The following is a 23,999-nucleotide window of genomic DNA, read 5'->3' as shown; positions in this document are numbered from 1 at the left end:
TTTAACTATTCTTAATGGGTAGTTTTGCTATAGATGGAGTTTCAAGGTACGTGCAATGAAAGGGTCAAATTTAAGACTTCTCTAAACCTCTGCTCTCCGTCACCCTTAATGGCCTTCCTGGTGTTAGAAATTTGTTTAATGATCAATAGAGGTTCCTATTCCTACCACTGAGTCTTCCAGAGAGCAGCATAACCAAGTCAATGTTTAACTGGATTCTCTCAGTCTGACATGGCAAAGTGGGAGTTGAAGGGAAGTCTCCATGGAAACCAGCCTCCCAGGAAGTGGCCAGAGGGGCTAGTGTGTGGTGAAGCAGACCCACAAAGATGTCAGGAAGGAAACAACTGCTTTGTGAAGCAGGGGTGGGTAAACTTTTGAAATACTTTGATTAAAACAACCTACACTGAAGGCCCCACACCACTTCCTTCTTGGTCTTTCATGTAAAATGGGCCTGAGCCCCTCGAAGGCTCACCCCAGAGTGACCAAAGTAGCCCCTTTGCAAAACAAAGAGGAAGAAACGCCTTCGACTGCACCTGTGGACTTAGCATTCCATCAGAACCTGGACGAGAAGAGTGCAGATTCCTTGGCGAGACGGCAGGACCGGAACCCAGCTTTGGATGGGCCGCTGCCACCGCTGCGAGAGACCTGGTATGGGAGGTACTCTGCAGGTAAACCTAAAACCCAGCGTGAGATTTGTGTATTTGTGTCAAGAGAGCTATGGATAGATTTACCTGTCTTGCCCTGTAATCTCAGAAAATCCCTAAAGTATTGAAATACAAGGGAATACCTTTCGATGGGAGATTGAAGGTTTGTCAGCTGTAAATATCCTGGGTGCATTATGTGAGTATGTAAACTGCATAAAGGGCTTCTCAGCATTTCATGTGAGAAGAAAGAAATCATTTTGTTTCGGCTTAGTTTATGCTGCTTTCAAGGTTTATATATAGCTTTGCCAGACAATTAAAATTATTTAGATAAAGGTGTGATACATTGTAATGATCACATGTTTCAGTTAGAGTCTAAATTTAGATCGTTCTCTCCAGTACTGGGTGATGCATCAGGCTTTGTTGTTGTGAAAGCCACACTGTAGGAGTTCATTCTAAGTGCACTTGGAAAGCGCCCCAAACAGAATTGATTTATCGCAGTGCAGATGAGTGGGTGAGTCACCCGCTCTCCAGCCCCACATTTTTCATAGTTATTTGAAGAACTATGAGAATTTTTTCCAGTTATGATAGAAAGCTCTGAGCCTGAAGTGGCTGTAAATTATCCTGGGATATTTTACATGTAAAGTGCTTATGACAACCAAAATGGTAATTAAACAGACATTCTAACTTGGGAAGAGTAGTATGCAGACACAATGTAAATGTACCTACAGATGTATGTAATTTTCTCTTTTCTTCACATTCTGGATCAATGACACAAATAAGCTCCCATCATTGGTCAGCTTGGCCAGAAGCCTTCTATTCTATTTCAGTAACTAGGAAATCTCACCTAGAATGGCTACTTTCTGTAACTGACAACTTTTGACTGGTTCTATAACCTGTGTTTTTATGTTCTTCAACTTTCTAAGGACATGAGTGGGAATTTTCCTCTTAATTTTACTGAAGAATTCTTTTTTTTTCTTTTTTAATGTAAACCCTTTATCCAGAGTGTTATGATTTTGGTAACTGAATGGTAAAAGCTGATTCTAATGGATTTGAGTCCCAACTGGGAAATGTTCTTAGCTTTGAAGCGAAAATCACATTAAAAATAATTTTGACCACAATTTTCAGGGGCCAATATTCTAAACCCATCTCCACCAAATAGCAAATGGTATGACTTTGGGCAATTTACGTCCTCAGTTTCCTTCAACTATAAACCAGGGGTGAAAATAACTACCTGACATTGCCTGTGTCATTTCAGGAGAATCAAATAATGGGGTGATATCACTAAAATCATAGTACACAGTTACAGAGTACTCAGGCTACTGGAAAAAATTCTGTTAAAACTATTTAGATTTTTAAATCCCACATGTTTTTCATTGCCATTGCTGTCATTTCTGTTTTGCTCACTATGCTGGCATCTCTCAAAAGAAAAGAAGGACATAGCAAAGTTCTTAAGGTGATCATTCAAATGTCTTAAGGAGAGAAACACATCGTTACCTTGGAATTTTTCCATTGCAAATGCAAAGTGGAACTGTAGGATAGTCTACACAAGAATCTAGAAATCAGAATGCTTCCAGCTTGTTGAGAGGCAAGAACTCACTGTATTGGAAGTGCAATTGACTAAGAACTTCATTCATGCACTGCTTGGTCATGGTAGTAGTCCCAGGGCCCAGGATAATCAAGCTGAAAAATCAAATTCATAATGGATCTCTTGAGCCTCTCTGTTTCCTAACACGGCTTAGCCTTGCATTATTTTATCAGGAGAGAATATTGACATGTTGTATTATAGTGGCAACTTGTGAGAATGGCTTTCCCCGGTTAGGGAGACTATTTAACTAGGAACATACCACACTCAGCATTGCATACTCCTATGACACACTCATGCTCCATTTCTTTTTTTAAGTATCAATTGAATTAATTTTATTTTATACAGATTATTTATTATTTTATATATGCACACTTAACAAAGACGTAAGATGGTTATTTGTTATGCACCTTAAGAAACAGCACAGTACAAAGTATCACTGAAACATTTTATATGCTCATCCCTAATCTCAGCCCCCTGCAGCTAAGAGTAACAATTTTTCAAAATAATCTATTTATCACCCCCTTGTTCATTATTTTAATTTTTTATTTTAATTGTTGTTCAAGTACAGTTTTCTGTCTTTTACTCCCATCTCAGCCCACCCCCCCATCCCTCCCCACTTCCTTCCCATTTCCACCCCCTCTAGTTTTTGTCCATGTGTCCTTTATACTTGTTCCTGTAAACCCTTCCCCTTTTCCCCTGAAATTCCCTCCCCTTTACCCTCTGGTCATTGTCAGCCTGTTCTCTCTTTCAGTATCTTTGGTTATATTTTGCTTGTTTGTTTGTTGATTAGGTTCCTGTTAAAGGTGAGATCATATGGTATTTGTCTTTCACCGCCTGGCTTATTTCACGCTCATGCTCCATTTCTTTATCACTTCTCTGTCTATCCTTTCTATCTATCTATCTATTCCATCTAGAAAGGGATTATTTTCATTTCTTAATGCTGTATTTTCCCAATTTACTGTATTATGTTGGGGCAATTTCATAACATTAAAATAAACCAATAAGTTTCTATTTTATATGCCAAATTCAAAAACTTTGAAAAACAAAAACTTTGTCATCAATACATTTTTCATTGTGCAGCTCTTCCTCTAAATATCAGTCTGGGGAGAAAGTGAGGAAAGGAGAGATTCAATCCTGCATCTGGGCTAATATTTTGTCATTGGCATTCACATAGGGCTCCCACTTGATACGTTTCATCTCCATGTTCCACCCATAGGTTACAGACATTTAACAAAGAAGGTGCAAAATTGTGCTAACAAAGTCTAAAAGTCATGACCAGCCTGCTTTAATAGTAAATTGTTTCTAATGGTCTTTTTTTTTTTTTGCTTCTCCCCCAATCCTTCAAGTGCCCAGGGCCCTGTATTTTGACATCCCACTGGAACGGACAGAAACAAGTATTATTAAAAGGCATCCACCCCGAAGACTTCAAGTAAGATGAATTTAAAGGGCTTCATAAGGAATTTAATGGTAACATCCCTTTTTAATTATAATCATAGAAGATGGGCACTGACAAGGACCAAGCAAATGAGAGTGAGAATAATGTTAAAGAGAATGTTGCCAATGCAAAAACCATCTTTCTTTTTTTTAATCTGTGAATTTTTAAAAAGATTTTATTTATTATTTTTAGAGAGGGGAAAGGACAGAGAGAGAAACATCAATGTGTTGCTGCCTCTTGCAGGCTCCCCTACCGGGGACCTGGACTGCAGCCCGGGCATGTGCCCTGATTGGGAATCAAACCAGTGACCCTTTGGTTCACTGGCCAGCACTCAATCCACTGAGCCTCACCAGCCAGGGCGAGACCATCTTTCTTTAAGTTTCCTTGTGTAATGATTTCACTTTTAAGGCAGCCAACAAAAGAAGGAAGTATACTATAGTAAAAAAGACATAGCCATGATGTGATTCAAAGGATCTGAATCTTGCACTGATTAGTTGGATGACTATGGGGAAATCACTTGTAATAAACAATAGCAACAGCTACTACTTTTTAATTACCGCCTATTACAGGTCAGATACACTCCAGTCAACTTGATCTATGTCATTCCCTTAATCCTTATACCCCTCTGTGAGAAAGGATGTATTATCTTGGCTTTCTCCATGTGGTTCAGAGAGTAAACAAGGACAACAGAGGCCAGATATTGGCCAGTTCTCCAAAGCCCGTGCTCTTAACTGGGCAAAGATGTTCTCTACGGCCCTCTGTCCCTAACCTTTCCTTGTTCTATGTGTTCACTGGTTGTTGAAATTGAGGACATTAGATTGCAAGGCAGCAGAGCAAGAATTTTAAATGCACTCACCTTAATAAATATTTAATGCATTTTCTCTAGAGAACTGCAAATTCTAAGAAGTCTTATCCTAGAAGGGGAAAGAAATATGAGTGGGTCCTTGAAAATAAGCATCAGCTAAAAGGAAGGCTGGGGCCTCTCTTATGAGCAGGATCTGTCACTGACATTTCAAAAACTGGAGCCAAATCCCACCTGCTACGTAGTTCACCCAGATGACTAGACCAATCCTGGGTGTATCTGAGTCCATAGTGAGGCATTATTTTTGTTTCAGTTGGTTTTTACTTTACCTGTTTTCTCTAGAAGCTCACAATTATTATTATTGCTGTAACTATATCCTTTAATCACAAAAAGCACCTTTTCCCAAAATATCAGAAACCTCAAAATATTGTTTAATGAAAATAAAGTGATTTTAATTTTTTGAGCATATCTCTATCTAAATTGAACAATTTAAAAACTTATGTTTTATTCCTAAATCAAATATATCCTTTCAAAGGAGTATGTTTAACATATGTTACTGTGGAGACTGTAAGTTGAATATCTCACATAGAAGATATTACTATAACCAGTGAAAAGTAAATGTGTAGCAGTTTATAGTACACAAAGTACTTTTTATATCTACCAACCCTAAATAAGTTAAAAGAGTCCATCAAGCTCAAAGAGAACTCTGGTGTTTCACAGACTACACCCCCACAACTTAACCAACCACCTTAAAAAAGAAGAATCAAGACAAACAAATTATTTGAGTGCAAAGAATATGTTTTATTCAGTCTTATATATTTATTCACTAACACCCTAATATGCACCCCACAAAATTTTGTGACTGAATGAACAGAGGTATGAATTACAACATCAAAGCACACTCCATACTACAGACCTATAGCATCACTGTGTTGGGAGTCCAATTGACTAGCCAAAACAACCAATGTGATGAATTACAAGGATAGAGGAGTGTTTTGTTGAATCCAAGAGCTGGGAGGCCCCTGAACTTGAGGGAAGGGCTGTGCCCTGGAACTTGAAAGGCAGAACTCTCTATGTGTCTCCCCTAAGCTTTTCTCTATGCATTTGCTTTACTCTCTCCCTGCAAATCAACTTTTCTGCCCCTCAAGACCAATAGTGAAATATGACTATTAATTTGCATCTTAGAGTTCCAGTCAAACAGAATGGCCTGGCTCTGTTGGCTTCAATTCCAAATTCCTGGGAGAAGAAATCTTATTGGCTCAGCTATGCTCATGATTCTGGTTTTGGTCCAATGAGCTGTGACCAGAGAATGTGCTCATGCAGTAGAAATGTGGGCAGAAAAGCCTTCCACATTAGATTCTGAAAGCAGCTTCCCGAGAAGAGGGAAATCACCGGGAACTTGGCAGATATCTGAAGGATATCAACTATAATTATCTTTGCAAATGAGGCTCAGCACATTTTCCATTGCAAACGGGTTTTTTGAGAGAATAATAAATGCTGGGTTCCCATGACATGCTAATGAATAGCCTAATCTCTGCCAGAGAAAAATGTTAAAGTATTTTAAATTATTAAACTGAGTCTAATTGCACTTTAAATAACTTGAGTTGTGTGTTTGGCACTCTGTACTTGCTGAACATCTACTCCTCAAGTAAACAGCAGGTCATGAACCAGGGTTCTCTCCAACTTGGAGCTGCTAAAATCTGAGCCTCCTCCAGGGAACTCTGATGTAAATGTGCCTGTCCCAGTCGAAGAGTTGACCATCACTATCCCTTCTGGCCTCATTCACCTTCTTAATCAGCCATCTCAGGTCCAGCCTAAGGTAGAGATGTTCCCCACAACACACGGTGTTTCCTCAGGTGATCTCAGATGACTCCCTCATCTCCAAATATTTGCTCAAATCTACCTTCCCTGGAAAGGCTTATCCTGACAACCCACTGACAACGGCAACCCTCACCCCAGCACTCCCGATTGCCCTGACTGTTCACTGTCTTTTTCCCCCAGAACACTTTTCATCAAACACAGCAAGCAATGTACTTATCACTATTTCCATTGTGTATTTTCTTCAGTTCCTCCCTGCCCTCTCCCCATCCCCAGTGCTAGAATATAATCTTCACAGAAGCAGGGATCTCTGTCTGTTGTCTTCACTAATGAATGCAAGTGTCTACCACAGTACGTGGCACATCACAGGTGATCGATAAGCGTGTGTTGAATGCATGCTGAATGAGTGAATGGAGAGGAGGGGAAGGCGAGCATAAAGACTGCTGATGAGAGATAAAGAAGGCAGTTCTGCCCTGGTGGTTTCATTGTGTTGTTTTTGGTATTAGACAGTTTGTCACAAACTTATTCCCTTTACCTTTTCTAGCCCTTTGCCCATTTTCTATTGTCTTTTTCTTTGTGATTTGTAAGAGTTCTTTACATATCTTAAACCTGGTCTTTTGTTGGTAATATGTGTTGCAAATCTCTTCACCCATGGTTTCCTTTCTCGTTTGGCACGTGTGTGTGATGTGTGTGTGTGCACACAGATTTCCCGTTTTAATGTCAGATTTCTCAGTCTTAATCTTTATGTTGTGTGTTTCTTGTATGCTGACTAATTTTTATCTTCTCCAAGTTCATAAGAATATTCTTTATTTCTAAAATTTGTAATATTTACCTTTCCACATTTAGGTCTTAATCGATCTGAAATTCATTTGTGTGCAGGTGTGAAGTTGGAATCTAATTTTACTTTCTGTCCATTTGACTAATCCCTTGTCCCTGTACTCTTTAGGGAGTCGGCCATTCTTTGACCATTGATTTGAAACGTTATTTCTGTCATATATCCAATTTCCAGGGCTTCATGAGTCTGTTCCTGGACTCGGTCTTCAGTTGCATTGGTCTGCTTGGTGTCTCCGCAGGAATTCTACACTGTCTTAACTGTGTAACTTTAAACTGAGTAATATCCAATATGGAAAGTCTCCTCACTTTATTCTTCTTCAGAATTGCCTTTGCTATTCATAGTCCTTTGCTCTTCCATGTAAAGTTTGGAACTTCTTGGCAAGCACCATGAAAAACTTGCAGTCTTCTGTCAGTCTTCTGACTGGAATGCCTCAGTGGGTGAACTTGAGGAAGATTAACCAAATTTACAATACTGAGTCTTCTAAATCATGAACATGGCATAAATCCCCATTTATTCATATTGCCTTTGAGATCTTTCAATAGTATTTCATCATTTTTCCACAGGGATCTTGTGTAATTTTTTTATGTTTATTTATCAGGACCTTTATCAATCAGGGTCCAGCCAGAGAGACAGAACAAACAGATGGAGATACATACCTGTGGAGGATACTGGCCAGCAGTATCCATCCCTGCTGCGGATGCTCGTCGAAACACGAGAAAAACATACACAGGGACAACCGAGTCCTGTGGGGAAATAGGGATGAAACGGCCACTCTCTCTAGTGGGGAGCGCCCCATTTTCCACCCAAGCAGGCTTTTATTAAGAATACAGACACAGGTTGTGGATTACAGTCTGGCAGGGAAGATCAAAAGGGATAGGTAATTTTCAAAGGGTCTGACAGAACTCCCGCTGGGATTCTGGGCTGAGAGTTTGTGTTATATCACTTAAAAGGACTACAGGACCTAAAAGGCTAGTCCTGTTTCCTGCCCATGCCTTCATATTCTAATTCAATAGCATCCTCCAGCAAACAGATCTCACAGGATCTTGCATATTCTATGTCCCAGGCCTGATTACCCCGGGGGTCCACCGACACTGGTCTGGACTGCACCACCCCTGTTATTTCCGCAGGCCTGAGTCAGGCAGAGGAGGCAAAAGCAGCCAGGAGACTTGGATTTCTCACAACTAAGAACAAGGACTCAGGCTTTGACAAAGCCAAGGGGACAGGGGTCAATGTCCATCACCCCTTCATTTCCACAGCCCCAAGTATCCTCCCTGAGGCCTCTTCGTGATCATGCCTGTCTTAGGCGATTCCCCTCGTGGGAAATCTTACCTGTCACTGGCTAACTTATCAAGCATAGGAGGCCAGGCACAGAACAGGCAGCATTCATGCCAGGGAAATAAGTTTTGTCTCCTTAGTGGCTCCTGGTTCGGAGGTCTCTCACTTAGCCTAAGTCACGGGGGGTTACAGCTTCCTGAGATTCCTGAGACCAGGCAGGGTGGGCCCCAACACATACTAAGAGACTTATTGCAAGAAGTAAGCTCCCATGACTGTGAAGGCTGGCAAAGCATGTCTGAAACCCACAGGGCAGACCATCAGGAAGAGCAGCTGGGACAGCAGGGCCTGGGCTGAAGCCGCTCCACAAGTAGCATTTCCCCTTCTCCATGGGACCCTCAGCTTTGCTCTGCAGACCCTTCAACCAACTGAATCAGGCTCACCCAGACTGTTTAAAATAATCTTCCTTACTTAAATTCAATGGAGTATGGACTTTAACCACATTTACCAAAGAATTTCACAGCAACCCCTAGATGATTATTGAAATAACTGGAGACTGTGGCCTACCCATGTTGACACTTACAAATGGACATTGATATATTCTGTAGGGTTTTCCCCTCCTGTTATAAATGAGTTATAAATTATTATTATTGGTGAATAAGAAAACTAATGATATTTGTACATTGAATTTTCAACTTTATTGAAATACCTTAGAAATTCTATTTGTCTACAGATTCTTCTTGACTTTCTATGTAGACAATATCTTTTATAAATAAGAATATTTTTTTCTTTCTTCCCTCATTCCTTGGACTGGCTTTCTTGACTTTTGCCTGGAATAGAATGTCCCTTGCAATGTTGAACTGAAGCAGTGATAATGGGCATCTTTGTCGCATCCGTGACATCAATGGCACCGGTCCTAAAACAAACTATAGTTGTGATAGGATTTGGATAGATGCTGGTCAGAGACTTAAAAGAGAACACTCAAATTAGCATAATTCAAGGCAGTTTTCTTTACAACTAACTTTACGCAGGTTTGGATTAGGGAAATCACAGAAGATATTGCAATGCCTGCCAATGGCAGCTGAGGAGTAACTATCTCTGGGCAAAAGGACTAGGAAAGGGACAGGCTTCTGGAACTGGGGCTGAGAGAGGCAGGTGGAGGAAGCTGCTTTGGGAGGGGCACAAACAACCAGCATGACCAGCCAGGGAGGGAGCCAGAGGAAGAAGTATCCTGATCCCATTCTCTTTCTTCTCTCAGATCTCCTAACAGGGCTCCTGAGTGGCTGAACCCAGTGGAAAGGCAGAAGGTGGGAGAAACTGCTTAGCCCTCACAGGCAGAGAAAAGAGTAGGGAAATGTGGCAAATGGATTTGGAGAAACAAGTAGAAGATAACTGGCAGAACGCCACTTACTGAATCGTTGTTTTCTTTATTCCTAGTGTGCTCGGAGTTTTTTTCAGGGCTGAGTATTAAATTTTATTGATTTTTTTACTCCATCTATTAAATAATCTATTAAAATATGCTTAGGTTTTTTGTATCAATTTTCATTAGTAAAGCTGCTCTATAATTTCCTTATTTTTAAAAATTTTACTTATTTTTAGAGAGAGGAAAAGGGAAGGAGAAAGAGAGGGAGAGAAACATTGCTCAGCCGCCTCATGCACATCCCCAACTGGTGTCCTGGCTCCCAACCCAGGTATGTGCCCTGACTGGGAATCGAACCAGCAACCTTTTGATTCTCAGGCCAGCACTCAATCCACTGAGCCACACCAGCCAGGGCTAACTTCCCTATACTTCTTTTTCCAGTTTTGCTCTCAGAGTTACACTAGTTTTAGAAAATTTGAGCCCTGACCGCTGGGGCCCAGTGGGTTGGGCATCATCCGGCAAACTGAAAGGTGTTTGGTTCATTCTTGGTCAGGGCTCATGCTTGGGTTGCAGGTCAGGTCCCAAGTTGGGGGCTTGTGAGAGGCAACCAATCCATGTTTCTTCCCTCTCTTTCTCCCTCCCTTCCCCTCTCTTTAAAAGTAAATAAAATCTTTAAAATTAGTTGATTACCTTTTCCTCTTTTCTATTCTCTGAAATATTTGATAAACATAGTTTTTTGTTCCAGAAAAGTTTAGTAAAACAGGCCAGTGAAACCATCTTTGGCCACCTGAACCTTTGGGGGACTGAGAAATTTGTTATAGTTCTTAGTTGATTTAGGTATCTGATTTCTTCCTGATTTAATCTTGCTAACATATTTTTCCCCAAAATTATCCATTTATCTAAACTTTCAAATGTATCCTTATAAAGCCTCAGCTTATTCATATTCAACTTTTCAACAATGCGTACCAAACAAATCTGCCAGCTTACATGTTGATGAAGCTCTTTTTAAACAGAGAAAAGGTAAAGAGCAACTCAACCCCTGAGCTGAAACTGTGAACCTGGCTCTAGATTACCTTCTTGTATGGAGAATTTTTACCTACCATTTAACTGATGGAAATAACTCACAGCCATCAGGACCCCTGAATGTTTTGTAGATCGGCTTCCCCTGAGTTTTCTCGTCCTTGGATATATATATCTTACATTTAAAGCTTGACCATGTCTTTTGGGGGTTTATGTTTTGTTTTTCATTGCTATACATTTGGAGGAAACAATGTTACTAAAATTTGAATTCACTGCAATGCAATTCACTGCAATTGACCAGAAATTCCTCCTTGGAATTATGATTTCTTGCTCCAAGACTGCTCTGGACATCTTTACCTTTTCTCCCAGAACCTTGGAGGACACCACTTTACGTCAGATGCCAAACGCATTTTAGACTTTCTTCAAGGTGCTCCTGCCCACCCCTGTCATCCTACTAGTAAATAGAAGACTCTGTCTCAGGCTGGTGTTTGTCACCAGGTTCAGTGACCTCGGCTCGATGTAATCTCCTTTCTTCAGTCTCCTCTGTGACACTTCAGCTGGTCATCCCGACAATTTGTTTCATTCGAGAAGTCAAATAATACAGAAATCTTTAGACAAATAATTGTTATATTTAAGCTGTGAAATGAAAACAGCTTTCATCCCACCAATTCCTTCCATTGTATTCTTTCTGGAGGTGATGAAATGAGGCATCTTGTTTTCCAGGCAAGGAGAAGGAACATAACATGAAGCCAGAATTCCAAGGCAATTTCACTTGATTATTTGTTTAGAGAGGCCGATTTTCCAACAATTTTATCTGCAGTACTTCTCAGGCCAAGTCCAAGGGCCTTAACCTAGAGATCCTATTTGCAGTGTTAGCTGCTGCCACCTAGTGTCCTTCGTGGAGAAATAGTGTGGGCCTTCAGGTTCTTTTCAACGGTCAGGAAGAAATGGTCTGGATAGAGGACTTCAAGACACCTACTACTTAACCCTTACCAGAACTGAGGATCAAATAAAATGAGGCTGAAAATAGAAAAATATATATTAATTCTTTCCCAGGAAAACCTGGCTCAAAGAACTTATGGATAGGTTATGTTTTAAATAGTTGAAAATATTGAAATAGCTGGCTTCTTCAGACTTGGTTTTTCACTATGCTCCACAAACAAATCCACTATGGTCTATTTGGATGTAGCTCCTTCGTTCACTTCAGACAATATGGAGGCCAGCAGACCCCACTCTAGGAAATCATCAGAATGCCCTGGAGAGTTTTGAAAAATGTATATTCCAAAGAAACAATTGATAAGCTGGACTTTATTAAAATTAAGAACTTATGTCCTGTGAAAGACAATGTCAAGAGAATGAGAATATAAGAGAAGACATACTGGCAACTAAGCATATGAAAAGATATTCAACACCATATGTCATTGGAAAATTGCAAATTAGAACAACAGTGAAATGCTACTGCGTACATATTCCAGTGGCCAAAGTCCAAGACACTGACACCACCAAATGCTGATGAGCATGTGGAAGATCAGGAACTCATCCATTGCTAGTGGCATGCAAAATGGTACAGCCACGTGGGAAGATTTTTTGCAGAACTAATCATACTCTTAGCATATCATCTAGCAATCACACTCCTTGACATTTACCCAAATGAACTGCAATCTCATAATCACACAAAAATCTACACGTGGATGTTTATAGCAGCTTTACTCATAATGGCCAAAACTTGGAAGCAACCAAGATGTCCTTCAGGAGGTGAAAGGAGAAATAAATTGTGATATATCCAGACAATGAAATATTATTGAGCATTAAAAGGAAATGAGCTCTCGAGCATGAAAAGGCATGGTGAAAACTAAGTGAAGGAAACCAGTCTGAAAAGACTACGTACTATTTGATTCCAGCCCTGTGACATTCTGGAAAATGTAAAACTATAGAGGCAGTGATAGAAATATTAGTGGTTGCCAGCGGTAAGGAGGGAAAGAGGGATGAATAAACAGGCAGAGCACAGAGGATTTGGGGGGTGATGTAACTACTCTATTTGACACTACAGTGGTAAATACATGTCATTATACATTTGTCCAAACCCATCAGAATGTGCAACCCCGAGAGTGGACCTTAATGTAAACTAAAGACTTAGGATGTTGATGATGATGATGATGATGATGATGAGTCAGTGCCAGTTTATCAAGTGTAATAAATGTACACTCTGGTAAGGGATGCTGATAATGGGTTTAGATGCAGAAGGTATATGAGAGCTCTACACTTTCTGCTTACTTTTTCTGTGAACCTAAATATGCTTTAAAAATAAAGTGTATTAATTAAATATACATACATGTATATATACTATATATATGAGTATTTTTTTGCCAGGACATAGACCAGACCTATTGAATCTCAATCACCAATGAATGGCACAGGATTTTTTTAATTCCAAGAGTTTCTAATGATAAAACCAGATGTAGGAAAAAGTAAAGAAAAAAGCATGAAATTTGGAACTGGACAGACCTGAGCTTCAATCCTGAGTTGCCACTTACCAGCTATGCACCTTCGGACACATTATTAACCTCTCTGACGTGGGGACTCATCATAATCATTCACGGGGTTCCCATGATAATTGAATAAGGTGACATACTGTGACCCAAGCATGATGGACAGCAGTGGCCACACAGGCATATGGGCCTAATCACCAGAAAGAACTGAATCATGAACCAAGGCAGGGGACGGTATAAATACTTCCTTGTTCTTTCCTCAACCCCAAATTTGTCCTCAGTTACTACTGATTCCCCATTCCATATATGCCTGGATATTCCTTTACCCTTCTCCTTCCTTTTCTACTCCATTCCCCTCAGGACCAGTGGCTTCTTCCTGTGTAGCAGGTCCCATTTGCTCTGTACGTTAATGTTCTGCAGAGAAGAGAGCCAGACAAACCTCTCTAACTAGTATTGATCACTTCTCGTTACTCCTTGATAAGCCATTATGATAAAAAACAAACAAACAAAAACACTTCCTCACGTCAGGCTGCTCTAGCAGGAAGAAATGCTGGCTGCCCTCCTGAGAAAGGTTCAGGCCAGGCCGAGGGTCCAGGAAACAATTCCATAGGGTAGTAGCAGGGACCATGTCATGCTCCCCACTGTGAGTGCTGGGTGCTCAGCACCCATTTCCCGTGGTCTCTCCCTCTCTCTTTTCACCCTTGAAAGCCACACTGGCTTCCAGGACTACCCCTTGATAACACAGCAAATCAGACTGGACTGCAGTGAAAAGGATTTTAAAATGCGTGTATTAGCATTTGCCTCTAGTGTTGGACTAAGGGATTTGTGCTCACACGTTTGCTGCAGCAGCGTGGTGTCCTGGTTTCCTCCTGCTTCCTGAGCCATCACTTCGCAGTCTCCTTGGCCATTGTGTCCCTGTTCAACAGCCCCTCAGTGTTGGGCTTTTGGGTCTGCTCTTCTCACTCCTGACCTCGTCCACGACTATGGTTTCAGTTTTTCTCTACCCAGGAACAATCCCCACACACGCATCTTCCGCACAGACCCGTCCTCCAAGCACCGTGCCTGTCTCTCTGAGCGCCTACTCAACATCCACAGGGCTCATCTCAAAGGCTTCTCAAACACAACCCGCTCTGAACTGAATTGGTTCCTTCCCGCTATGTTCCACTTTAACCTGGTCCTCCTCTAGAGTTCCCCATGTCGGGGACAGGTAACACTATCTGTCCCTTATACTTGAATATCATCCGGACGCTTCACTCCCCCTTACCAACCGTCATGAATCCTGCTTGGTCGGTGTTAAATGTTCGTGGAGCCCACCTGCATCCTTCCACGAATCCCAACCCATCATCTTTGTCCTCCTGACTGCTCTCAGTAGTTTAGTTTAGTTTCCACACTGCAGCCACAATGATCGTCTGCTGAAAGCAAATGTAATCATGTCACTACTTTGCTACTGTGCCAATGGCTGCCCGTGGTCTTAAGAAAACTAACAAACTAACATCTGATACTCACCCCTCCATCAGGCTGGGCATGACCTGGCCCCGGCCTCCGACTCCAGCCTCATCAGAGCTGCTCTTCCTCTCCAGCTGCAGCCAACTGACTTCCTGCAGTCCCTTCAACAGCTCGCACACTCTCTTACCTCGGGGCTGTTCTCTCTTCCTGGGACACCTCAGTCCCCTTAAAACTCCCAACCTGCTAACTTCTGCTAAAAGATGGCTTCTTCAGGAAACCTCTGTGGATGGTCTCCTCACCCCTCTCTCCATTGTATTCATTTTCTAGGGCTACATTCATAAAGTATAGCAAATCGTGTGGCTTCAAATGACAGAAATGCATTGTCTCGCAGTTCTGGAAGCTAGAAGTCTGATACCAAGGTGTTGGCAGGGATGGTTTCTTCTGAGAGCTATGAGGAAGAACCTGCCCCATGCCTTCTCTTAGGTCCTGGTGACTTGCTGGCAGTCTTTGGCTTTCCTTGTCTTGTGAAGCATCACCCCCATGTCTGCCTTCATCTTCACATAGTGTTCTCCCTGCGTGTGTGTCTGTCCAAATTCCTCTTCTTACAAGGACACCAACATATTGAATTAAGGGCCCACCCTACTCCAGTATGACCTCATCTTAACTAATTGTACGTGCAAGGACCCTATTCCCCAAGAAGGTCACATTCTGAGCTCCTGGGGGTTATAACTTCAACATATAAACTTGGGAGAAGGAACACAGTTCAACTCACAATACCCTCCCACTCCTAAGATGGAGTCCTCCAGGTATGTATTGCCATAGCCCTGCCCTGGAGGTTTTTTCTTTAACGCACTCATTAGTTTGTAATTCTTAATCACATAATCACACGAGCAAAAGTGTGTTTGCTCCCCGCATGGATTGTGAGCTCCATGGGGAACCGTGCCCGTTTCTGTGGACCACTGTATCCCCAGGCCTGGCATGTGGTGGTTGTGCGATAAGCGCTCACTGAGAGGAGAAATAAAGTCCATGACCCTCCAGGTCCTTGACTGTATGTCAGTGTGACGAGAGCAGCCCTTATGCCCCGAGCCTACTCAATCACCGCCCAGGGCTCTAGCTGCCAGAGCCAGAAGTCATCTGAGGCAAGGAGGGCTGGAGGCAGATCCACCGGTTCACCCACTGCTGCCCAGGCTTAGTGACCCCTAGAAACTCCGGTGTCGCCTCCCCCATAAAAACCAAGCCCTTGCTAGGAAAAGTCACATCTCAAATTTGTGAGCGCACTGCACTTTCATTTCACATGAGCTTCATAAGCACTGCTGGTTATTACTGAGGAGGCTCAGGGAGCTTCTCTGGACGCCTTAAAAATAGGACAGAAGAGCTCAGCTGGGTGGTTAAGAGATGAATAAAATAAAGTAACTTCTTGGTGCCTCTTTCATCTCTAAAACTCTAAAATCCTCATTGTTTGATTACTTCGGATGTGGTCCCTCAATGCAGATAGAAAAGGATTCTTAGTCTTTTAACTCTCCCACCAATATTTAGATCAATAAGTCACTGACAATAGTGCCCTAGAACAATAAAGAACCCAGAGAAGCTGAAAAGCCTTTTGCACAGATGTGATTATAATCCTGTTGAAATCGCCTTCTTGGTGTGCTCTCAGGAGTAGGAGCTGCTTTTGCAAAGTGTTAAGATAGTTTAATGCCTGGCTTTTATGTTTCATCATCTCACGGCACGAGGAATGCTGAATGCTCTAAATGTTGGACTTCTAGAAGCTTGAACCCATTGACCTGCCACAAGTAATTACTTCCGAAAGGATCCTGAACCAGCAAGAAGCCAGGACAACTCACAAAGCCAAGGTGAACTACAGTGGTGAGCTGGGGGGTGGGCTGCCCCTTTCATGTACTCCCTGCACAGAAGACTTCACAGCAAATCAAACCAATGTGTCATTCAGGCTTAGAACTTTCCAAAGCTATCCATCTTCTCCTGGGCCTGCTTCCAGCTGGGACCTGCTCCTGCCTCTCAGGGGAACCTGGGGTCCTTTCCTATTCCCCGGTGAGACAGAGAGATGTAGATGAGACAGAGGAATTTCTCTTGGAAATTGGTGATTCTAGAAGTGTTCAAATTTGTGGAAAAGTCCAGCATAATTCCTTTCATTTCTTCCTCTCAGGCTAAATCTTTCTTTCTGTTCTCAGTTTTCAGGATAAATCATATCTATGAGTTGTTCCTGACCCGTTTTCCACAAACACACCAAAAAGTAATCCTGGAAAGGGCCTCCTGTAGAGCTCTCCCCTTTTATAAATGTGTCACCTCTGCCGAGGAAACCCCCCTCATGTGGGAATGTGCAATGGGAGGTGGGAGCAGATTTACAACACTTTCCACTCTTGATTCATGCTGGAGCCCGTGAGACACTGCAGTGCGCTGGCTCCTGTGGTGGAAGATGTCCAGGTACTTTGGATCCTTCAGGCTGTGTCTGTGATGCTGGCAGCACCTGGGGAGGGGGGCCCTTGCTGAGGCTCACAGCAGCGAACACAGTCACTGTCCCCAGAGAAACATGAACCGTCACCGAACACATTTGGTGGTGAGTGTACTCACCCCCGGTTGCCCTGTAGAGCTGTCTGTCTTCACGGTCTCACTGGCGCTTATGACTCACCAGGGGAAGAGAACCAAAGTCACAAATAATCAACCTCAAGTCCTTCCTACACTGCAATACAATCAGGGCTTAGATTGGTACATGGGGGAACACTCTACGAAAATAGGTTCCACTTAACCATTCAGTGGCTCCCCTCTAAGTTCACAGCCAGACAGTCAGTCAGTAGTAGAAGAGACAGGGAGAGAGAGGGGCAGGCCTCACTGAACCAGAGCACATTTCTGGGAGGCGAGGAATAGGCATTTGTTCCCAGGGGAAGTGATATCCCGTCAAAATGAGATGTGAAAAGGTATGTCCATTCGAGGTCTGTAAGACTCTACAGGAACCTTAAAAACCACAATACGCACACCGCACACGTCCACTTCATTCACTGACGGCCACACCACGGACTGATGGGGGGCTGCAGTGGCCCGCCAGTGATGTCGCCGGAGATCTCTGTGAATTACAAGTGAAGGTTGATCTTGTTGTATCCCAAAAAGGACTTCAAGTTGTCGATGGTAGAATCAGTAACTAATTACCTCATACTAACGAATGTGTCATTTTTTGTAGCAGGGATTGGAAAAAAAGATGCAAATTCCAATGTATACTTCTGGGAAAAGACAATATTTACATAAGATGCAAATGCTGGAAATGAACCGTAAAAGACAAGAGGTAAATATGTGAAGAGAGTGGAAGAACGTCACGTTCACCAAGGCCACTCCGCGTGATTACCGCCGCCCTGCACGTGAATATAATGAAGCATTCACCTCCAGGCTTCACTTAGCATCTTAAATTCAGTCCCTGGGTCCAAAGACTCGACTGCTGGAGTCAGGAAGAGCCAGCAAGGTCCCTTCCGCTACCGACTGAGTCTTCCCTCTGCTTTCAGTCCTCACAAGGACGTATCTGCGCCTCCAGTCTCTCTTCCTTGACTAGGACATCCTGGCTAGAGCAGGAAAATGGGGGTAGATCATTTTTCTTGGTTTAGTAAAAGGAAAGGGGGTGAGTTCACCTTCACTTTGATACCCAGGCCTCTCTGCAACTTGTGCCACAGAATTCTCCAACAAGAAGGACCCTTGTAACAGCCCCCCTTACAGTAATGGCCTCTCTAACTCATTTTCCAAGTTTCTCACTCGAGTGATTAAGCCGAAAGCCACTGTCTGCTGCAATTCCCAGTATACCCACTAGCCGACAGAGAAATGCTCCTACAGAAGTCCTCCCCTTTCTGAGGCTGAGGGAATACTCTGCCTTCTCCTAACAAACCCGTGCAGAAAGCAAGTCTCTGCGCCTTCTACCAGGAGACAGAGAACCGTGTTCTGAGCAAGGGAGCACAGGGGTCTATGGGTAAGGACCCAACTTGCAAAGTGGCTGAAAGTAGCTGGGGGTGGAGGTGGGAGGAAGAACTTTAACCATTTGTAACTGATCATTTGCAGACCCAAGTGGAGTTGGAGAAAAGTCTGCACAGGGAGGCAAGGATTCATAAGGAGAGACCGAGGGAACATAAAGCCAAGAAAACCCTTCACAGCATCCCAAGAAATGAGGACGGTGACTTTTTAACCTTGTTGCCCGATGAAACCTTCAACCCAAGTGCAGGTGAGTCATGTAAATTGTTTCAGTAAAATAACATACTCATTCAGTGTTTACAACAGCATCAAACATACTTCTAGGGGGCTGGAGGGAACAGTCAGTGAATAGCCTTGAGTCCCTGCTGATATTTTACCTCCCAGGATATAGTGGGCACATTGTGCAGTTTAAGCACTGCAATGAGATGTTTCTTTCTTTTTAGAGGTTTACTATACTTTACATGCATTATTGGCAACCCTTCCTCCATCCGTAGGGGAAAAAAAGGCAAAAGAGCCTCATCTTGTGGTGAGAAAGAATGAAGCATGTGGAGAAAACACTAAACGGCTAGTTAGTATCAGCCAGCCTGGGGCCCTGTGCAGACACTGTCGCCCCGGCCCACTGTCCCCCTCCAGCACACTGGGAACGTCCGGAACGGACCCCAAGCCTGCTCCTGCTGCACCCACTGTCTCAGTGAGGCCTCCACGCCCTGCGTCACTCAGGCCAGAGACCTGGGGCATCTCCAGCCCTTCTGTTCCCTCCCCTTGCGGTTGGTCAGTCACACAGTCCTGTTGATGTCACCTAGCGCTGAAACCTGCCCTCTTTCTCCCATTCCCCATGTCATCCTTAGGTCACAGTGTCACACCAGGGCTTTGGCTACACCCTCACGACTGTGCTCCTCACTCAGGTTCTCACCGTTTCACGTCAGCCCTTCCACTTCAGTGGTTCTCGGCGTGGTCCCCAGACCACTGGCACCAGCGTCACCTGGGAACTTGTTAGGGCCCTGGCCAGAGTGAGCGGATCAGAAACTGTGGGGTTGGGGCCCAGCAACCTGGGTTTAACACCTCCACCCCAGTGATTCTGATGCTCCTGAAGTTTAAGAACAACTGGTTTACTTGGTAACCAAAGTACTGTCCACAGACCAGCAGAGTCTTCATCACCTGGGAGTTTATTAGAAATGTGGGATTTCGGGCTCCACCCCCAGACCTACTGAATTGGGTCCTGCATTTTATAAACATTCCAAAGTGATTCCCACGCACAATAAAGTTCCAAAAGTAATGCACCCATGGTGGAGTGGTCTTACAAAATACACATCTGACCAACTCACTGTCTTGCTAAAAAAAAAAAAAAATCCTTTAATGAGCCTCCATCACCCTGAAGACAAAGTCTCAACTCCCTTCCCCGCTTCATCTCCTGCCACTGTCACACCCAGCCCCCGCACCTGATCTGTGGACCAAACCCCCACCTCAGCCGGACTGACCACCAAGAGCTCTAAGGAAATGCTGGCCACGCATCTGGAGATCTTGGGCTTCTAAGAAGCAAAACAGACAGTGAAAGAGATATTGTTCCTGCTCAGAGAGGCAAGATGCTTAATCAATAAGTTCATTAAACAAGAAAAGGCTGAATAATTGAAAATCTATGGGAGGCATCTATTTAACCTATAACTCCCAAGTCCCAGAATGAAATATGCTGTGTAGTCATATAGAGAAACAACTTTTACAATAAAAAAAAATTAGTGGCAAAACAATCGAGACAAGTGCCTCAGCAATAGTTAGACACTTACACTCATCGCTTGGGGTCAGGCCAAGAAAACCAACATGGGTATAGTCTTTGGAAGATGTCTCAGATTTGGGGGACACGAGAGAGACTATGACACCGGGCAAAGGGGGTTTCCTCTGCTCCCCTCATGCTTTTTAGAGCTGTTTCATTTTGCTCTGGCAAAGGTTTATTGAGTGCTTACTACAAGCCAGGCACTGTGGTCTGCCCTTAAATGCATTATTGCATTTAATCCTCACACAACCTATAAGGTAGGAGTTACTATTAGCCCCCATGTGACAGAGCCAAGATTCAAGGCCAGGTCCCTCTGCCTCTCAAGCATGCTCTTCCACCCACCCCCTTGCACAGCCTCATAAGACTCCAGGGGCTTGGAGCTCCGTCCAGGACCACCTCAGGAAAGTCTGCAAATATAGAGGTTGTGACTCCTCAACCTTATCTTTCAAGAGCTGCCTTCTGCAAAGCCTAGAGATTTCACCACTGCAGTAGGCATCTGCTGGAGCAATGATTCCTTTTTATTTATTCCCAAAGAGAGTTTTTTATTTCTTTCCCTGTATTCTAAAAGCAGTTCACTTTGCTTTCACCTAAAAGTGGGGTGTAGCCAAGATCATAGACTTACATGAGCATTCTGCTAGTCGGATTCTGCTCATTAAGATTCCTCTGTACCCATCTCCTCTTACTGAATGCTATTTTTGCCTATTCTTGTACCCTCTTCTGGAAGATAGGGTGAGAGTTCAGGTCTCTTGTGAAATACAAAACCAAAAATCAGTCTTTGTTTTTTGATGCCTCTTTAAAATGAAATTACCCATGCTTTGCATATATTTATATAATAAATTTTATATATGTATATATAAAACAATATATAACTTATACAAAGTGAACATCACTTCTTTGGGCTCACAGTTCTCTGAGTGCTGGCATGTTTATGAGGCTCCTGCCCTTTCCAGGAGCCGTGATTCAAATATAGTGGGTAGGAAAAGCCATGGACTTGGAGCCAGAGTCTTTCACTGGAGCCCCAACAGTGTATTTACTAAATGTAAGCTCCACGGAAGCAGGGACCTTCTCTTGTTCCTAAAACAGTGCCTGGTACACAGTATCCTCTCCATAAATATTAGCTATATATATGTCTACATGGGTTTATTCTCTATATAGACAGATTATATATAAACTCTAGTTATCTAACCTCTCGCAAACCTCAGTTTCCACATCTGTAAAATGGGAATATAAAGCATGTCACCATGTAGGTTTTATGTAAAAATTAATCTAAATATGTGTAAAAGCACATATGAAATTTGTCATTAAATGCATGGGAATATAGACAAAACTGAAGACAGATGGAACTGATATGTAACAGTGAAAACAACTAGATGCTTCACGGGAAGTGTCACCCTAAATACATTACTTTAATGGTACCTTCGCAATTCTGGCCTTATCTGGACACCTGTACTACTATTTACTCAGTATTTTTTTAAGCTGTCTCCTAAGGACAAGATCAACTTCCCAAGGTAACCACAATACAATTATCACACTTAAAAGTTTTAACTTTGAAACACACTATTTTCTAATATATGGCCCATATATAAATATCCCTGGTTGTCCTCATAATGCCCTTTATAGCTATTTTTTGTTTCCCCATTTGTGCGTTCTTTGTAAGACCCAGGATCCAGTCCAGAATCATACATTGCATTTATTTTTCTTGTCTCTGTCTTTTTTAATTCAAGAATAATCCCCTATCCTTTTCTTCTTTCTTCTTTTCTCCTTCCTGCCCTGTCCTTAGGAGATTTGTGGTGATGTATGTGAAGGAGGGAAGTGACTCTGCATTTAATTCTCAAGTGTTTCTACTGAAAAGTAGCAATATGTATATGTGTGTTTATATACACACACTGTAATATATATCACTATATACCATTATTGTGAAAAAATACTGTTGGTGGGTTGAAGTACACAGGTATGTATTACACTAATCTTGTGACTTCCAGAAAATTTAAATTCTTAACAAAATAAAAAGAAAAACATCTTTAATACATTCCCAGTTGGAATCCTTTATATGTATGTATATATTTTAATGGCAAACAGATTATTCTGTGTTCATAAAAACATCGGCACTTAAAACAAATACAATATTGTCCAGGAAAAATAAATTAAACAAACTTTTAACTCTTTGTAGGAAATCTACAGAATGCGGAATTTTTAGAGCATCAAGCAGGGAGTGATGACTGTCCCCGGAAATTCAGTAAAACAGAGACGCAGCCCCGAGAACAAGATGCCCAGGCACAGCTTCTCTGGGACAGTTCCAGCTCCGACTCAGAGGAGCTGGGGACTGTCAGGAAGAAACCACAAGCCCTGGTGAGGACCAGGACAGAGAGAATTGCAGTTTTTGATGAGTTTTTTGATTGAGAATAAGAATGCTCTTCACTAATCAAGATACTCAGTGCACTGAATGCTTACTATCCTGTAACAACTCTTCAAATTAGTAAATGAATTATTCTGAGGAAACCAATTCACTTTCTTTTTATTTGGAGCCTTATCATTAAGACATGTGACATATTTTGTTGATTGTGCTGCATAGCTAACTGCCTCAAAACTTAGGGGCTTAAACACCAGCCATGTATTGTTTCACTTTTCTGTGTGTTGCGGGGCTCGGCTGGGTGGTTCTTCTGCCGTCTCTTTTGAATCTTTCATGTAGTTGAAGTCAGCCGGCAGCTAGGGCTTGACCAGGACACTCAGACGGCTGGACCTCATTCCCTCTCCATACAGTCTCACAGGCCTCTGCACGTGGTGTCCCCAAGTGGTCTCTCCAGCAGGGCAGTGAGTTAGGAGCCCAGGGCTCCAAAAGAAGATGTTCCAAGAGGAGGAAGCAGAAGCGGGTAGTCATGGAATGGGCTCGGTATCACTCCTACCACATTCTGTTGGTTGGACTCATTGGTCAGATCACAGTCAATGAAAAAGGGTGTGAATTCCAAAGCAGGGTCCATTGGGGTCTATCTTTGACACTTGCCCCCACACCATAGTTTTTTAAAGATTTTATTTATTTATTTTTAGAGAAAGAGGAAGGGAGGGATGAAGAGAGGGAGAGAAACATCAATGTGTGGTTGCCTCTTGTGTGCCCCCTACTGGGGACCTGGCTCACAACCCAGGCATGTGCCCTGACCGGGAGTCAAACCACCGACCCTTTGGCTCACAGGCCCGTGCTCAATCCACTGAGCTACACCAGCCAGGGCCCCCCACACCATATTTTTAAGAAGCAAATTAGATCTTATAAATCAAAGAATGAAAGAGTAGATTTGATATGAGTTTTTAAAGAAAAGTCATAGTAATGCTACATTAGAGACTAAACTCAAGTCACTTTTTGTGACTTAGCAATTTTATAATCTCATAATAGAGTGGCTATAGGAAAGAGGTGGAATAATGTCTAGTATGATGCAGGTCTTAGAACTCTTTAAAACTAAAAGGACTTTAAAAATGTTCAGTCCAAAAATTATTTCATTTATAAAAGTTAGATTTTTTAATTTCTGGTTGGTGTGGCTTAGTGGATTGAATAGCAGCCTGAAAACTGAAAGGTCGC

The 23,999-nt window shown here is 42.6% G+C and overlaps 1 protein-coding gene across 2 annotated transcripts; it reads left to right on the top strand.

Moving 5' to 3' along the window:
- Positions 1 to 236: 236 nt before the first annotated feature.
- On the top strand, positions 237 to 22,934 carry CCDC198 (coiled-coil domain containing 198). Of its 2 annotated transcripts, none has more exons than XM_045823030.1 (6): positions 237 to 665; positions 3,573 to 3,655; positions 16,467 to 16,553; positions 17,897 to 17,995; positions 18,754 to 18,913; positions 22,602 to 22,934. In XM_045823030.1, exons 1-6 carry the CDS (start codon positions 443 to 445, stop codon positions 22,829 to 22,831), a joined length of 882 nt encoding a protein of 293 aa, XP_045678986.1. In that variant the 5' UTR covers positions 237 to 442; the 3' UTR covers positions 22,832 to 22,934. The 2 variants fall into 2 exon arrangements, with proteins under 2 accessions (XP_045678986.1, XP_045678985.1); XM_045823029.1 differs by having other exon boundaries at positions 17,894 to 17,995.
- Positions 22,935 to 23,999: the final 1,065 nt, after the last annotated feature.

This window comes from Phyllostomus hastatus, unplaced genomic scaffold (genome assembly GCF_019186645.2).
Source record: "Phyllostomus hastatus isolate PE091 unplaced genomic scaffold, TTU_PhHast_1.1 phas_scaffold_501, whole genome shotgun sequence".
Classification (NCBI taxonomy): Eukaryota; Metazoa; Chordata; class Mammalia; order Chiroptera; family Phyllostomidae; genus Phyllostomus; species Phyllostomus hastatus.
Note: the sequence above shows the minus strand (reverse complement) of the source record. Positions and strands in the feature narration are given on the sequence as shown.

Bases quoted from the DNA above. Each gene is read 5' to 3' on its own strand.
- CCDC198 (XM_045823029.1), top strand. From the start codon at position 443: ATGGGCCTGAGCCCCTCGAAGGCTCACCCCAGAGTGACCAAAGTAGCC. The intron at 3,656-16,466 runs GTAAGATGAATT...TTGGACTTCTAG, and splicing joins ATCCACCCCGAAGACTTCAA to AAGCTTGAACCCATTGACCT. The intron at 17,996-18,753 runs GTAAATATGTGA...GATCATTTGCAG, and splicing joins TGAACCGTAAAAGACAAGAG to ACCCAAGTGGAGTTGGAGAA.